This window comes from Sorex araneus, chromosome 6 (genome assembly GCF_027595985.1).
Source record: "Sorex araneus isolate mSorAra2 chromosome 6, mSorAra2.pri, whole genome shotgun sequence".
Taxonomy (NCBI): Eukaryota; Metazoa; Chordata; class Mammalia; order Eulipotyphla; family Soricidae; genus Sorex; species Sorex araneus.
The window spans coordinates 162,840,046-162,854,903 of record NC_073307.1 but is presented as its reverse complement, the minus strand read 5'-3'; the positions used below and the strand labels follow the sequence as shown (position 1 = coordinate 162,854,903).

The 14,858-nt window shown below is 59.6% G+C and overlaps 1 protein-coding gene across 4 annotated transcripts; it reads right to left on the bottom strand.

Annotated features, from left to right (window-relative positions):
• Positions 1-270: 270 nt before the first annotated feature.
• On the bottom strand, positions 271-13,123 carry SPINDOC (spindlin interactor and repressor of chromatin binding). Of its 4 annotated transcripts, none has more exons than XM_055142662.1 (7): positions 12,912-13,123; positions 9,136-9,462; positions 8,905-9,048; positions 8,643-8,795; positions 8,366-8,539; positions 5,224-5,290; positions 271-1,004 (listed from the first exon to the last, which is right to left on the bottom strand). In XM_055142662.1, the coding sequence occupies exons 1-7, from the start codon at positions 13,030-13,032 to the stop codon at positions 875-877; spliced, it is 1,116 nt and encodes a 371-aa protein (XP_054998637.1). In that variant the 5' UTR covers positions 13,033-13,123; the 3' UTR covers positions 271-874. The 4 variants fall into 4 exon arrangements, with proteins under 4 accessions (XP_054998637.1, XP_054998636.1, XP_054998638.1 ...); XM_055142663.1 differs by lacking the exon at positions 271-1,004 and adding an exon at positions 2,801-4,056; XM_055142664.1 differs by lacking the exon at positions 271-1,004 and adding an exon at positions 2,801-4,053.
• Positions 13,124-14,858: the final 1,735 nt, after the last annotated feature.

Sequence of the window (14,858 nt, the reverse complement as noted above, 5' to 3'; positions counted from 1 at the left end):
CCCCTCCCCTTGGGAGAAGCTTGGTCCCCACTACAGGCAGGCCGCATCATTCCGCGTCACTAAGGCAGAGGTCAGCTCAGGGCTGAGCGTCCCTCTGCTCTTCGAGGGTGCAACTGGATGGAGGTCGGCCACTGGCCTGGAAACGAGCTTCCACTTCCAAGCCAGCGGGCGAGACTCCCCCTTTCTCTTCCCACAGTGTCAGGCCATGGCCCTGCTCGGGCCACAGCTCCAACTCCCGAAGCCCTTCCCCAGTGACAGCCCAGACGGAGCTCTCAATAAAAAAAATAATTTATTGTCAACAAACGAGTTATGTACAACAGAGAACTGGGGAAGGGATGGGGTGAATGGGCGGGGCCCCCAGGGTCGGGGGCTGCAGCAGCCTCCTGCAGGGAAGGGGCAGGTAGAGGTAATGGAGGCTTCCGGGGGTGGGGCCTAACAGACAGGGGGCTGGAGGTCTCCCCCGAGGTATTCCGACCCCTCTGACCACCTCTTGTGTAAGGCACTGTGCCAAGGGAGAAAACAGGGGCAAAGAGGGAGAGAGGGAAAGGGAGACAGAGAGGCTGGGGTCGGCGAAAAGGTAAGGGTATGGGGGGGTCTCCAGAGGCCCAATGCCCTACCAGGTGCCAGCTCAGCCCCCGCCCACCTCAAGCCTGGACTCACCCCTTGCCAGTGTCCCCTCCTCTCCTCCACCCTGCCCCGTGCCTGCTGCCATCTGCCAACTGGGCAGTTCTGGGTAATAAACCAAGGCGGTGAGGGCCCTGCCACATCCTCCTCCCTCCTCTGTCAAGCTACCACCTAGACCCCACTGCCTGCCTTTGGTGGTCCCCCTGCGGTGGCTTCGGATTCGGACAGAACCGCAGGCCAGTTGGCGGGGTCACCTGCTCCCACAGCCTTGGCACCAGGCGGGTGCTTGGGCCAGTCGGGCAGGAGGCTGATGGCAGATGGCTCCTCCGTGCACACTCGGATAACCTGGAGGTCCAGTCTCCCACGAAGCTCCGGGGTATCTAGGCAGGGAGAGGAGCAGAGAGCAGTCAGGCCTTCCTGGCACGACACCCCCACACCCCCACTCCTGCAGAGGGGAGGCCCGGGGGGTCAATGGAGGGTTTATGAGCATCTGCTGCCCAGTCGCCAGGTTCTGGGTACCCCAGGGAAGCTGAGCTGCAGCCCCACCTTTTACCTTCAGCCACGCCACTCCACTGAAAACTTGGGGGTACACTAGATTAGGGTGCTGCCCATCGTGAGTAGCTGAGGGCCTCTGCCCCCGCCATGGTACTGATGAATGATTATGCAGGTGGGCAGGAGCGCTGGCCGGGCCTGGGGTCCACCCGTCCAGCCCCCCTGTGTAGCATATTAGCATATGCATCTCTAGGGTCGCCCCCACTTCTCTGAGACCGGATGTCTCCCCAGCAGAGCAGAGGCTACAGACCAAACTGGGCGTCAAGATGGAAAAACAGGCTGCAAGTGTGACCATGCTCAGGGGCCGAGCCAGAGCCAGAGGAGACAGGCAGCCTAGAGGCCAGGGATGTGGTGGGGCAGGGGGCCCTGGGCTCCATCCCACAGAGGCGAAGACAAAGCTGGTGACTAACAGCTGCCGTGCTGGCCCTGAGTGTGACCTGCTGTGATGTTCTTCTAGGGCTTTCCCCACTTTAAATTTGTTTACTAAGGAAATCGACCCTGGCTCCCTTCCACCTTTCGAGAGGCGCCAGCTCCCAGCTCCCACTGGCCCCCTAGGCCCACCCCACTGCTCTGCCTCAACGCGGCCGAGAAGACGGTCTTGCTGGTGCTCAACAGGACCCAGCAAGTCAGCTGATGTGGCTGAGGTGGCAGAGGTCCCAGGTTTGACCCCAGCAGCCCGTGACCTCCCAGACACTGCAGGGGAGGGGCACCCACAGAGCAATACTGTCAAGCCCTTTCTGCTCGTCTCTGCCTGAGCTGATGTGATACCCCCCCAACACCCCCAAAAGGAAGTCGCCGAGGCGGGGTTGACACTAGCTCACTGGCTAGGCCATTCAACAATCTCTGAGCGAGCAGTCCCCTGGTCCAACAGGGAGCAGAGTCCTGGTGGCCTTCCAGGAACGGACAGCCCAGCAGGGGAGGCCAATCAGTGAGAGAAATTAAGCTAGAATTAAGCTAAATTTTGGGGGGCCACACCTGGCCATGCTGGGGTAGCTCCTGCTGGTGCTTTAGACCACATGACGTCAGAGATGGAGCCCTGAGCGAATGAGATTATTTGGGGGATGTAACGTGTTCTATGTGCAGAGGGGAAGCAGCTGGGGCCTCTGGGAGTGACACGTGGGCAGAGATCCATAGGGACAGTTGGGACCAGGGGGACAGAGGGGTTCCGGGGAGGTCACCAGGCACCATGAGGGCTCTTCAGTGGAGTGGTGACTAGTTTTCTTATTTATTCTTTGGGTCCCACCCGCACCCCCTATACTCAAGAGATAACGTGATAGTGGGGATAAAACCCAGGTCACGGCATGCAAGGCCTGTGCCCCGGCCCTAAGGTGCCACCCTAGCCAGCCTGTGGCTTGTCTTTTCAGCAGGGACACTGGCTGATGGATAAAGGGGACAGGACACCAATAAACAAGCATCAAAAGCCCAAAGATTGGGGCTGGAGAGATAGCACAGCGGGTAGGGCGTTTGCCTTTCACGCGGCCGACCCGGGTTCAAATCCCAGCATCCCATATGGTCCCCTGAGCACGGCCAGGGGTAATTTCTGAGTGCTGAGTGCAGAGCCAGGAGTAACCCCTGTGCATCGCCAGGTGTGACCCAAAAAGCAAAAAAAAAAAAAAAAAAAAAAGCCCAAAGATTAGCTCCAGGTTTGTTCCAGATTGTTCCAGAAACGAGCAGAGCTGTCTTGGATCAGCCACAGGGGAGGGTGTGACAGGAATGTGGATCTGAACACACTTTGGCCAAGAAGATGTGGGGTTCGAGGAAAAGGAGGACAGGGGCATAGCACAGGCAGACCCGGGAGTTCCAGAAAGGGAGGGGAGAAGGGAGGAGCAGAGGGGCTGGGGTGAGGCGAGAGACTGGGGGCTCAGTCTGGGTTTCAAACAACCACACAACGCAGTCAGAAGGACAACGGGGAGAGAGGCTGGAGCCGAGAGGCCCAGGTTAGAGGACTAAGGACAAGAGGTGGGGGGTTATGAGCAACTGACTGGTACTGAAATAGGATTGTGGAGGTGAGTGCAGACCCAGACGCGCGGTTGGGCGGGCGTTCATTCAGCCACTCGCTCCCCAAATCCTCGAGCAGCACCCACTGTGTCAGTGCTGGGGGGATCAGTCAGCACAAGACAAACACGCGGCCTCCCCCAGGAGAACTGCCGACCTTCTCCAAAAGGGAAGCGGCACCAGAGCGATCGCATAGCGGGGAGGTGCTTGCCTTGTCTGATCCCCAGCATCCCACGGGGTCACCCAAACCCCATCAGGAGTGATCCATGAACACAGAGCCAGGAGTAAGCTGAGCACTGCACTGCTGGGTGTGGCCCCAAAACAGAACAGAAACATGGAGAAAGATAACAAAGAGGGGCTGGAGCTATAGCACAGCGGGTAGGGCCTTTGCCTTGCACATGGCTGACCCAGATTTGATTCCCAGTATCCCATATGGTCCCCTGAGCACTGCCAGGAGTAATTCCTGAGGGCAAAGCCAGGAATAACCCCTGTGCATTGCCGGGTGTGACCCAAAAACAAAACAAAACAAAGATAACAAAGAGATCAGCCTCGTGAGGGTGTGAATGAACAAGAACACCGAGGGAGCAGAGAGGGGCCAGAGAGCTAAGACAGTGGGGAAAGCACTTGGCATACATGCAGCCAAGCCTGATTCGATTCCTGGCACCCCACAGGGTCACCTGAGCCCCACCAGGAATCAACCCTGAGCACTACCAGGTGTGGCCCCAAACCAAACCAAAACCAACCAAAATAACCAGAAGGCACAAGGTTCAGACCACCAGGCTCAGCCTCACAGAAGTCACCTGATCTTCCTGAGAGCCAACTGGTGTGGCGTGGGCCCAGATAACAGGTCGCCTGCTCTGCTGGATGCGATGAGTGGGACAGCTGCTGCGGGCGAGGGGAGGAATGGTTGGAGAGAGGCCTGGAGCCCAGAGCAGAAATACACCTGGCTACTCTTGACCGGGCGGCTGACCCTGAACGTGGCACTGGCCCTCCCAAGGCCCACTTTCCTCCAATCTTCAAACCCGAACTTTAGCTATGGGTGTCCTCAGGCACTAATGCGGGTTCAGAAGCAATTAAGGGGCCGGAGTGAGAGCACAGTGGGGAGGGCGCTTGCCTGGTAACACGGCTGACCAGGTTCAATCTCAGGCAGCCCATACGGTCCGCCGAGAACCTCCAGGAGTAATTCCTGAGTGCAGAGCCAGGATTAACTCCTGAGCAAGCATCACTCGGTGCGACCCCAAAAAAGCCCTCTTCCCCACCAAATCAAACCATTAAAGAGCCAGAATGATACCAGAGAGTAGGTTGCTTGCCTTGAACACGACTGACCCCAGGTGAACCCCCAACCCCCCATATGGTTTTTCGAACCCCACCAGGAGTGATCTCTGAGAGTAGAGTTAGGAGTTAGCGCTCTGAGCCTGCTGGGTATGGAGTAAAAAAATGAATAAATAAACTAATCAAAGCACATTAAGGGGTTAGACAGAACACAGCAGGCAAGGCAGCTGCCTTGCACGTGGCCAACTCAGGTTAGATCCCCAGCACGGTCTGTGGAGTCCCACCAGGACTGATTCCTGAGCACCGATGGATGTGGCCAAAAATTAAACTTAAAAAAATAGGGGAAGTCAGCAGGTAGGGCGTTTGCCTTGCAAGCGGCCGACCTGGGTTCGATTCCCAGCATCCCATATGGTCCCCTGAGCACCGCCAGGAGTAATTCCTGAGTGCAGAGCCAGGAGTAACCCCTGTGCATTGCCAGGTGTGACCCAAAAAGAAAAAAAAAAAAATATGGGAAGCATACTGTTGGCCAAGTGAGTCCTGTTTTCAAACAGGGGGATTCAGCACAAGTCCCCAACACCCCGCAGAAGGCGGGCAGTGGGCAGTGTCCGTGCAAGGAGAGGAGCGGCAGGACGCAGATCTGGGGTGCGTTCGGAGCCCCAGGGCCAGAGAAGCAGCCGCCCACAGCCAGCACTGCCCCCCTTCCCTCCTGACTGGCCCTCGTGAACCCCAGTACCATGGCCTTTCGCCCACGCCTGGGCCAGCGTGTGGACACGCACACACCTTCTCTGGGGATGAGCTGTGTCTGCCTCTCCTGTTCCAGCCTCTGGCTTGTCTCTGGGCAGCGGTTCTGGAAACATCAATAGCAGAGTGACGAGTGCAGAGAGCGGGTCCGCCTGGTCAGCCCCTTGGTAACTGAGGGCACCATGGGACACGCGGAGGCCTCAGCAGCGATGAGGACAAGGACTTGTCCGTGAGTAGTGCTTGTGCATGCCCATGTACATGTACACACACACACACACACACACACACACACACACACACACACACACACACACACACACACACAGCAGGCACTACTCAATTCAGATGCCACTCGGACCTGACCACAGTGACCTCTTCTTATTTCTAAATCCATGACTTCTCTTTGGTGTGGGGCCACCTGGCGGTGCTCAGGGGCTATTCCTGGCTCTGCACTCAGACATTACTGTTGGCGGGCTCAGGGCACCATATGCAGTGCTGGGGATCAAACCTGGGTTGGCCATATGCAAGGCTAGCAGCTTACTTGCTGGACTATCTCTCAGGGCCCCTCTAAATACTGGATTTCTTTTTTCCTTTTTTTTTTTCTTTTAGCTCCTCCCCAGCCCCTAAATCCTTGATTTCTAAGCTTCCCTTTTCAGGAGACAGAATCTTTATTCAAGTAAAATCTCTCAAAGGGGGGCTGGAGTGACAGTACAGCAGGTAGGGCGTTTGCCTTGCACGTGGCCGACCCGGGTTCGATTCCCCAGCATCCCATATGGTCCACTGAGCACTGCCAGGAGTAATTCCTGAGTGCAGAGCCAGGAGTAACCCCTGTGCATCGCCAGGTGTGACCCAAAAAGAAAAGAAAAAAAAAAATCTCTTAAAGGCTGGGGAGACGGCTCACGGGATAGGCTGGAACCCATGTACTGAGAGTGCTTCTATCCACAGCCCTCCAAAAATACGGGGCTGGGGAGACAGCTCAAGGGGTAGAGCACATGCCTGGCATGTGCAAAGCTCTGAGTTCAATCCCTGGCACACCCCCAAGCACTGCTGGGCGTGACCACTATTTTAAAAAACAGAAACCAAGATGCTGGAAAAAATAGCGAAATGGGAGGCCAGAGACACGGGATCAATCCTGGCCCATGTGGTCCCCCGGGCACCACCAGGAGAGATCCCTGAGAACCACAAAGTGTGACCCCAAAATAAAAAACAAAACCAATACAGAAACGGTAAAGTTGGGGCTGGAGCAATAGCACAGCGGGTAGGGCGTTTGCCTTGCACATGGCTGACCCAGGTTCGAATCCCAGCATCCCATATGGTCCCCCAAGCACCGCCAGGAGTAATTCCTGAGTGAAAAGCCAGGAGTAACCCCTGTGCATCGCCAGGTGTGACCCCCCCCCCAAAAAAAAAAAAACCGATCAAGTCAAAGCAGACTGGCGAATGGAGGCCTCTGGAAACAGTCAGACCATAGGTCTATACCTTCCACTTTGCACAGAACCATCTTGGGGGTTGCCAGACCAACAGTACAGAGGGTTGGGTGCTTGCCTTGCACATAGCTGACCTGTGTTTGATCCCTGACACCACATATGATCCCCTGAGCCCTTCTGGAGTGATCTGTCTCTGAGTGCTTGAGTGCAGAGCCAGGAGTAAGCCCTGAGCAACACCAGGTGTGGCCCAAAACCAAAGAAAAACCTTTGTGGGATTGGAGCTTGCTTCCAAATCCCCCCAAGACTCCCAGACACACCCACCAGTTTCTTGGGTACAAAGTAGCCTCAGTCATGGCATTCACCAGATGGCTCCTCAGGGTGGGTGCCAGGGACACCAGCAAATCACTTGGTTTCTTTAGTGCCAGATTCTGAGCCACTTTGACCTCCAGGCCCTGCCCAGATAGACAGGAAGGTGCTTGGCAACAGTCCCGGAATGCTGGAGTCCAGGCACAGTCCCCAGGCAGGGCTGAGACTCAAGACAAAAGTGAAGCACCAGATCACCAGGGCCTTCGCAGGTGGGAACCCTGGGTTCAAGCCCTGTCACATGTTCCCCAGCGCCACCAGATGTGACCCCTAAAAACAAAAGCCCGGGGGCAGGAGCGATAGTACAGCGGGGAGGGCATTGGCCATGCATGTGGCTGACCCGAGTTCAATCCCCGGCATCCCATATGGTCCCCCAAACACCGCCAGGAGTAACTCCTGAGTGCAGAGCCAGGAGTAACCCCTGAGCATCTCTGGGTGTGACCCAAAAAGAAAAAAAAAAGAAAAAAAAAAAGACCCCCAAAGCCCGCCGTCTCCTCAGGGTGAAGTCTGCCTCAAGATCAGCAAAGAGGAACCCGTTTTGGCAGCATGATAAACTCAAAGCATCTTCATTTCTGCACACAGGGTACCCTGTGGAGGAGCCAAGTGGAACTGAACCCCACCACACTCGAGCGAGGGGGCTGCAGGCACCCCACCTGCCACCTAGGGACTCTACTCTGATTGAGTGCACACTTCGAACAGGCTGGCCCTCGACCCTGCCGCACTCCCTCAGGAAGCACTTCCTGGTGGAGGCTCGGTGGGTTTTCAAGACAAGAGCAACGAGGCTCAGCCCTGGGCTGCTGGCAGGCGTGCCCATCTACTCTGAATTCTGCCCCATCCCCCTGCCACCCTGCCCAGGTCCACGTCCTAACCCCCAGGAACCGTGAATAGGCAAAGTGATGAGCCAAGGATAAATGGATTCACATGGGCTCCTGACTCTGAACAAAGTGATTATCTGGGTGATCTGGGTGGGCTGGATCAAGTGGGCTGGCTTCCACCCCCCAGTCTGCAGAGAAGAGCACAGCCCAGGGAGACCCATCCTGACTTGTGCCTTCCGGGCCTGACAGGTAATAAACTCGGGTACTTCTACGCTGCAGAGCTGGAGGTCTTGGGACTGCAGTTGAGGAGGCACAGAGATGCCACAGAGCCCCCTCGTGCCCAGAGAGGCGTGTCCTGAGGGTACCCACACCTTTGCTCTCCTGCTAACCACAGCGGGTAGGGGCCACTCAGGAGCCCACCGGACACCACCTTAAGTTTGGAAACAGGTGTTAGGTTTGAGATAAGCCCAGGGAGCACTCAGATGCACCTGCTCTTCGACTCCCTCCAGTGGGGCACATGCCTCCCCCACCCCTGCCCCCGGGGGTGGGGGGGCAGCCGGTCTACCCTGCCTAGCTCACCTGGTGCTGGCGCGCCCTCCTCCTCTTTGGGCTGGCTCTTGCTGACGGAGGCCCTGAGGTGCGTGTGGGAGAAGAGCTGAAGGACGAAGCCCGGGGGGAAGGTGCCATCGGTAAAGTGGCGGACTTCCACGGGTGCGGCAAACGCCTCTGTGGGGGAGTCTGGCGAGAGCTGGTCTGGAAGAGGACGGACACATGAGCGCCTTAACTTCCCTGAAGCCAGGCGTGAGCGGGCCTCACTTTGGCTGCCTGCCCCCCCTCAACAGGAGCTCCCTTTCACCTGGGTCAGGGTCAGGGTCAGGGTTCAGGTCCAGCATTTTGCTCACAGACCGGCCTCTTTTCTTCCGGGCTGGTTCCTCCACGGGGACCTCCTTCCATCTCTGCCCTCGGGGCTTCCTGGTCCCGGGCTCAGCAGGGGGCTCAGCAGGGGGTGCTGCGGAAAGACACAGCAGACCAGATTGACCAGGCCAGCGCCCCGCCACCTCGGGGCGGCGGAATACCCTGCCCCAGTGGCTGTTCTCCACCCGTCCACCATGACTGACCCAGGAGCTCGAGAGGGCGGAGTCCCCTGGGCCGGACCCGTCTGGGCAGGACTGCATTGTCCTCTGAATCCAGGAGAACCACGATCTCCGCTGGCATCTTGGTGGGGTCGAGCCCGGAGTCAGGGTCGCTGTCGGGGCCCAGGTCTGGAGGGGAAGAAGTGACGCTGTCCGAGTTACAAGCCCCAGAGGGCCTGTCCACCCCCCCAGCCCCGCCCTGTCAGGCCCCACTACCTGGGTTAGGCGAGCTGGGCTGCTCAGCTCTGATGTCCTGCAAGAGGGCCACCCCCTCGCTCCAGGCCTCCAGGATGTTGCTCTTCTCGGCCCGGCTCAGGTCCAGGGTGTGAGGGTGCTGGTCCAGGATGTGTGCACGGGCCGTGTCCGCTGACGGGGCCCAGATGACGGCGCCGCACACCATGCACAGGGCCTGCCCACTGCCTCCCGGACTATTCCCCACCAAGAACTCCTGCTCCCAGGGCATCTGCTCCTTGGGCTCCTCACAGACGTCAGCTGCCTCTGGCGGGCCAGCCCTGGGCAGTGGAGGCTTCTCCTGCGGGGCCACTGCAGGGGAAGACGGGGAGAGTGTCAGTGACGGTCCCGTGGCCTGGAACCCCGGGTCTTCCACAGGGAGCCCAGGGGGTGCTGAGATATTACACAGCCCTGATGCCCCCGGGACATGCATGTTCTTCACCAGAGGCTCCCCAACTTCCACAGCCTGGCGGGAGAGACAGCACAGAGGGTAAGGTGCTTGTCTGCACCCAGCCGACCTGAGTCTGATTCCCAGGATCCCATAGGGCTCCCCGGGCCCATCAGGAGTGATTCCTGAGTGCAAAGCCAGGCGTGAGCCCCAAGCACCACCGGGTGTGACTCCAAAACAAAACTAAAAAACCTTCACAGCGGCCTATAGGCACCGTTTGAGGCAAAATATCACTCGCCCCCCCATGCGGAAATCCACCTTCCTTAGGGGAACTAACAGAAAGCACCGCCTCCGTGGGTCACTCCAGCACCCACTGTCATCATCACTGGTCTGTAACGTCCCTCTGGCTTCTCCCACCTTTCCCTTCAAGCCCCCACATGTTTACTGTCCCTTTCTGGGCCACACTCAGCAGCTCAGGGATCAGTCCTGGCAGGACTTGGGGGATTATATGCAGTATGATTCGGAGAATCAAACCTGGGTGAGCTGCACGCAAGGCACACTGTCCTCTCTTTGGTTCCTTTACTATTTGGGGAGTGGGACACACACCTGAAGGTGCTCAGGGCTTATTCCTGAGGATCAGGGTGAAAGGGAATGTACTCTGGCTGGCCACACGCTAGGCAAGCACCTTAACCCTCATCTGATCTCCCCACCCCTCCTTTACTGTCTTTAAAAAAACTGCACCAGGGGCTAGAGCAATAGCACAGCAGGTAGGGCAGGGCATCTGCCTTGCATGCAGCCGACTCAGGTCCTGAGTCCGAGTCCCAGCATCCCATATGGTCCCCTGAGCCCTGTCAAAGATGATTCCTGAGTGCAGAACCAGGAGTAACCCCTGTGCATCGCCAGGTGTGACCCAAAAAGCAAAAACAAACAAACAAAAAAATGCACCCATATTTTACTTTCCTCTCCCTCCTCTGTCAGTGTTTGTAGGCCCACACCTGGCATGTGGGTCACTGCGGGGTGCGGGGGGATGGAACACAACTCAGGGTCTGATACCTACAAGGCTGAGAGCCACACACCCTTGCTGAGCTGATTCCTTAAGTCTGCAGCTTGGGCTCAGGCATCCAGATGAAGCCAGTGAGCTGGGCCAACTCCAACCTGCTATCTTGGCCCCTCTGCGGAGGGCTGCCACCTCTATCACCAGCCAGCATCCCATATACCTTCACTCTTCCTTTCTTCCTCCCCTCTGAGCCTCCCCAGCTGCCTGGTGCCAGGGTCCGGGACGGCACCTCCAGTGCCAGGAACAGTGCCTGGCACACAGGAGCATGCCGAAAAGGCAGAGTCGCACTGACTCTACTCCCAAAGTGGCACTCCTGGAGGACGCCCGAGGCAAGCCTCAGACCCTTTATCTGACTCCTTGCTCTGGTGGTCTCACTCCCTGAGCAGCTTCGCCAGCAGTGCCCCCCAGCCTCTCCCCCGAGTTCCACCTCCCAGGCTGCTTCCGCTCCTGACCTCTGCTCCTGACTGTGTCACAGCAATGTAAACTAGTCACATTCGATTTTTAACTCCCAGTCCACCAGTCCGCACCCCAGCCTTGCAGTCCCATCTGATGGAATCCTGTCCTCCGCTACTTGCAGCTGCTTGGCCCAAAGACTTTAAAGCCATGTTTTTTTTTTTCCCCCTCGCCCATCCCCATCTTTCTAGAAGCTTCTGTTTCTGGGCTTGTGTACTGTCTTGCTCTCTGCTCAGAAATACCCACCCTGGAGTTATTTACACATGGCTTATCGCTCACTTCTAGTGAGCCTCTGCTCATAATTCACTTTATTAAAGAACTCTTTCGTGACCGCTCCATGTGCAAAACAAACACTCTCAGCCCTGCTCATTTCTCTGGAGTCTGCTTCAGTGCTCCATGAACCCCTTCTCCCCACCCGACACACTTGGGCTTTGGTCATTTCTACCTCAACCACCCCAAAGGGTGTACACAGACATTTAGTAAAATTTCAAACCGTCGGGGGCCGGAGCGATAGCACAGCGGGTAGGGCGTTTGCCTTGCGCATGGCCGACCCAGGTTCGATCCCCGGCATCCCATATGGTCCCCCAAGCACCGCCAGGAGTAATTCCTGAGTGCAAAGCCAGGAGTAACCCCTGAGCATCGCTGGGTGTGACCCAAAAAGCAAAAAAATAAAAATAAAAAAAAATTTCAAACCGTCCTGGCGGGCCGGGTAGGGCGCTCTCGCCTTGCTTCTGAAGCTAACCCTGGCTCGATCAATCACGTCATTCCCAGAGCCCCGCCAGGGCCATCATCCCCTAAAAACAGCCAAGAAAAGGGGGGAGCCCCCAAAACAAAACACACAACAAATCAAACAGCGCTGTGCTCTACAATAGGTACCCCGACACACTTGTTGAATGAACCGAACCGAATCGGCGGCCGAATTGGCGGCCGCCGCTGAGAGGTCCTGAGCTGGCTCTAGGGCCCAGCACCACACCTGCTGGAAGGGGGGAGGGGTGTCCCCGGAAGCTGGTGATGGGGGGCTGGGAAGGAGCATGCCTCTGCTTCCCTCCCCTCCTCCTGGGGTGGGGATCCCCTCCCCAACCCCCTCCACAGGGGAGACATATCGGGGAATAAAAGGCACTTGCACTCCCACCCTGAGTGCGATCACCAGGGCCGGCCTTTGTGTTCTCTGGGTTTATAAAGCGCCGTGGACTGAGCCGGGGCTTGGGGGGGCTAGGGGGAGGGCAGAGAGCGCGGGCTCCCAGCTCCAATCCCCTCCTCCCTCGGGCCCGGCTCCTCCGGGGGTCGCGACGGCGCGGCCCCCCTCCCCACCCCCAGCAAAGGCGTCTCTCCCGCCCCCCCCCCACAAACTCCGGGCAGTGGGCACAACCCCCACCGCCTCCTCCCAGCCCCCCGGGATCGACACTTGTGGCTCCTGCCCGCCAGCTGGGCCCGGGGGGAGGGAGCAGCGAGGAGCGTCCACCCGCCCCTCCGGCCAGCCGCCGCGGCGGCCCCTCGGCCTAGCAGCGGGCCGGGCCCCCGGGCCTGCCTGTGCGTCCTTGGGGGGCGGGAGCGCGCGCGGCCGGGCCGAGGGGGCGTCGGGGCATGCGGATCGAAGGCTCCAGAAGGCCCGGCGCGGAGGCGGGATGGGTTCGGGGGAGGCCCGCGTCCCGCGCCTGGACCCGGCTGAGCGCGCGCGCCGGGGCCCCAGACCCCTGAGGGGATAAGGCGGGGGGGGGGGGGGGTCCGGGCCGCAGGGCTGAGGGGGGTGAGGAGTCTGAGGGAGCTGAGGGTCAGTGAGAGGCCTGAGGGGCTGAGGGTCAGTGAGGGGGCTGGGGGGCTGAGGGGCGCGGGGCCGGACGCGGAGGGCCCTCCCCTCCTCACCGCTGAGCACGGGCTCGGGCCGCGGGATCACGGCCACCACCATGGCCTCGTCCTCGTCCTCCTCACATTTCAGCGTCACCTCGAAGCAGTCGAGCGCGGCGCCCTCGGCCTTGAGGGCCATGGCGGGGCCGGGGGCGATGGCGGCGCGCCGCCCCCACACGCGCGCGGCCCCGAGCGCGCCGCCGGCCGGCCCTGCCCGCCCCCCCCCGACCCCCGACCCCCCACCCCCGGGGCCTGCGCCGCGGCCGGGCCGCCCCGAGCTCTAGCGCGTCCGGACCCCGGGCGGGGAGGGCGCATCCGGGGCCCCAGCCCCCCGCCGCGCCCTTTTATGGAGCCTCATTGTGGGCGCCCGCCTGGCCGGCTCGCCGCGGGCCCGCCCCCCTGCGCGGCTCAGCCAATCGCGCGCGGCCCCGCCCCCGGCACGCGGCCCCGTTAGGTCCCGGCGACCCGCACGGCGGCGGGAAGGGCCGAGCCGCTGGCCCGGCGGGGGCGCGCGCGCGGGGCCGGCGGCCGCCGGGCTGGGGGCGTCCTCGCGCCGGCGCGCGTCGGCTCGCCCTCCGCGGGGGGTCGGGGCGGGGATGGGGGGGTGTCGCCGTCGCGACGCGGGCTCCGGGGTTTGGATCGCGGTCGCTGTCGCCCTTCCCTGGCCACGTCGGCCTCCGCTCGCTCGGGAGATGCCCCGGGCGGGAAAACGACGGGGGGTGACATGGGTGGTGGGGGAGGGCGCGGCGACCAGCGACTCGGTCGGCTGAATCCCTCCTGATTGCCGGCTCTGCGTGACCTTGGGCTCGGTCCCCGCCAGCGGAAACTACCGCTTGCTTCTTAAGGAGAGCCCCGAGGAGCCGCGTCTGCACCGAGCGGCGCAGAGGTGAAGAATTCCGTGGGATGTGGGCGCGCGCAGACGCCTCCCCGGGGATTTTGACCCCCCGTGCGGAAACCCGGAGTCCAGAGATAAGTGACCCTCCCCAAGGTCACGCAGAGCCTTGAGAGCCCCACCAACCAGGCTGGCCCGGTGGCCATGGCAACGCTTCCCCCCTCCTGTCCCCGCCCCCACCTTTGGGTGCTGGCCACGACAGGCTGTGCGAGTCCTTGAGAGATTTCACTTCACAGATTTTTTTTCTTTTCTTTTGGGTTTTGTGGTTACACCCGGGCGTGCTCAGGGCTTTACCTCTGTCTCTCGGTGCTCAAAAGACCGCTCCTGACGAGGCTCTGGCGACCCTTTGAGGGGCCCCTGGGTGGGAGACAGGATCTGCTTGGATGCCGGGCAGGCGCCTTACTCGTGTTCGAGTGCTCAGATCCCTACAGAGCACAGTGAAAGCCCACCTTCCGGCCTGCCGTCTCAGACCTCGCGCCGTGGTCATTCGGGTAGTGTACACCGCAGGTTAGTAGGGTGGGAGAGACACGAACAGGCGTCTACGGAGAAACAGGCTGGATTTTTGTCTTCCCTTGTAGCCGTGCTGGCCTTCATACACACTTGGCTTCTTGCCCAAAATACTAGAGTATTTAACATTTAACTTTTTTTTTGCTTTTTGGGTCTCACCTGGCTTTGCGTTCAGGAGTTACTCCTGGCAGTGCTCAGGGGACCATATGGGATGCTGGGGATCGAACCCGGGTCGGCCACGTGGAAGGCAAACGCCCTACCTGCTGTGCTATGGCTCCAGCCCCTAACATTTAACATTCTTGAATCGAGGATGCTTCCTACCTAGATCTCGGGATTGTAAGAAAGTGCAAGGTGGGGAGGGGATTTGCTACACCCTGGGATGCTCGAGGGCAACTCTTGGTTCTGAGCTCAAGGCTCTCCTGGCAGGGCTAGGGGGACTATATATGGTGCCAGGAATTGAACCCAGGTGGACTGTATGCAAGGCCAGTGCCTTACCCCTAGACTTTCTCTAGCCCTAGATGGGCCTCTGGTATTGAGTCTGTGATGTTACCTGAGCATCCCTTCCA

Excerpts from the sequence above, each read along its gene's own strand:
- SPINDOC (XM_055142661.1), bottom strand. The coding sequence starts at position 13,032 with ATGGCCCTCAAGGCCGAGGGCGCCGCGCTCGACTGCTTCGAGGTGACG. Across the intron at positions 9,463-12,911 it reads GCCCGAGCCCGTGCTCAGCG|TGGCCCCGCAGGAGAAGCCT; the intron begins GTGAGGAGGGGA and ends CTTCCCCTGCAG. Across the intron at positions 9,049-9,135 it reads GCCCAGCTCGCCTAACCCAG|ACCTGGGCCCCGACAGCGAC; the intron begins GTAGTGGGGCCT and ends CTTCCCCTCCAG.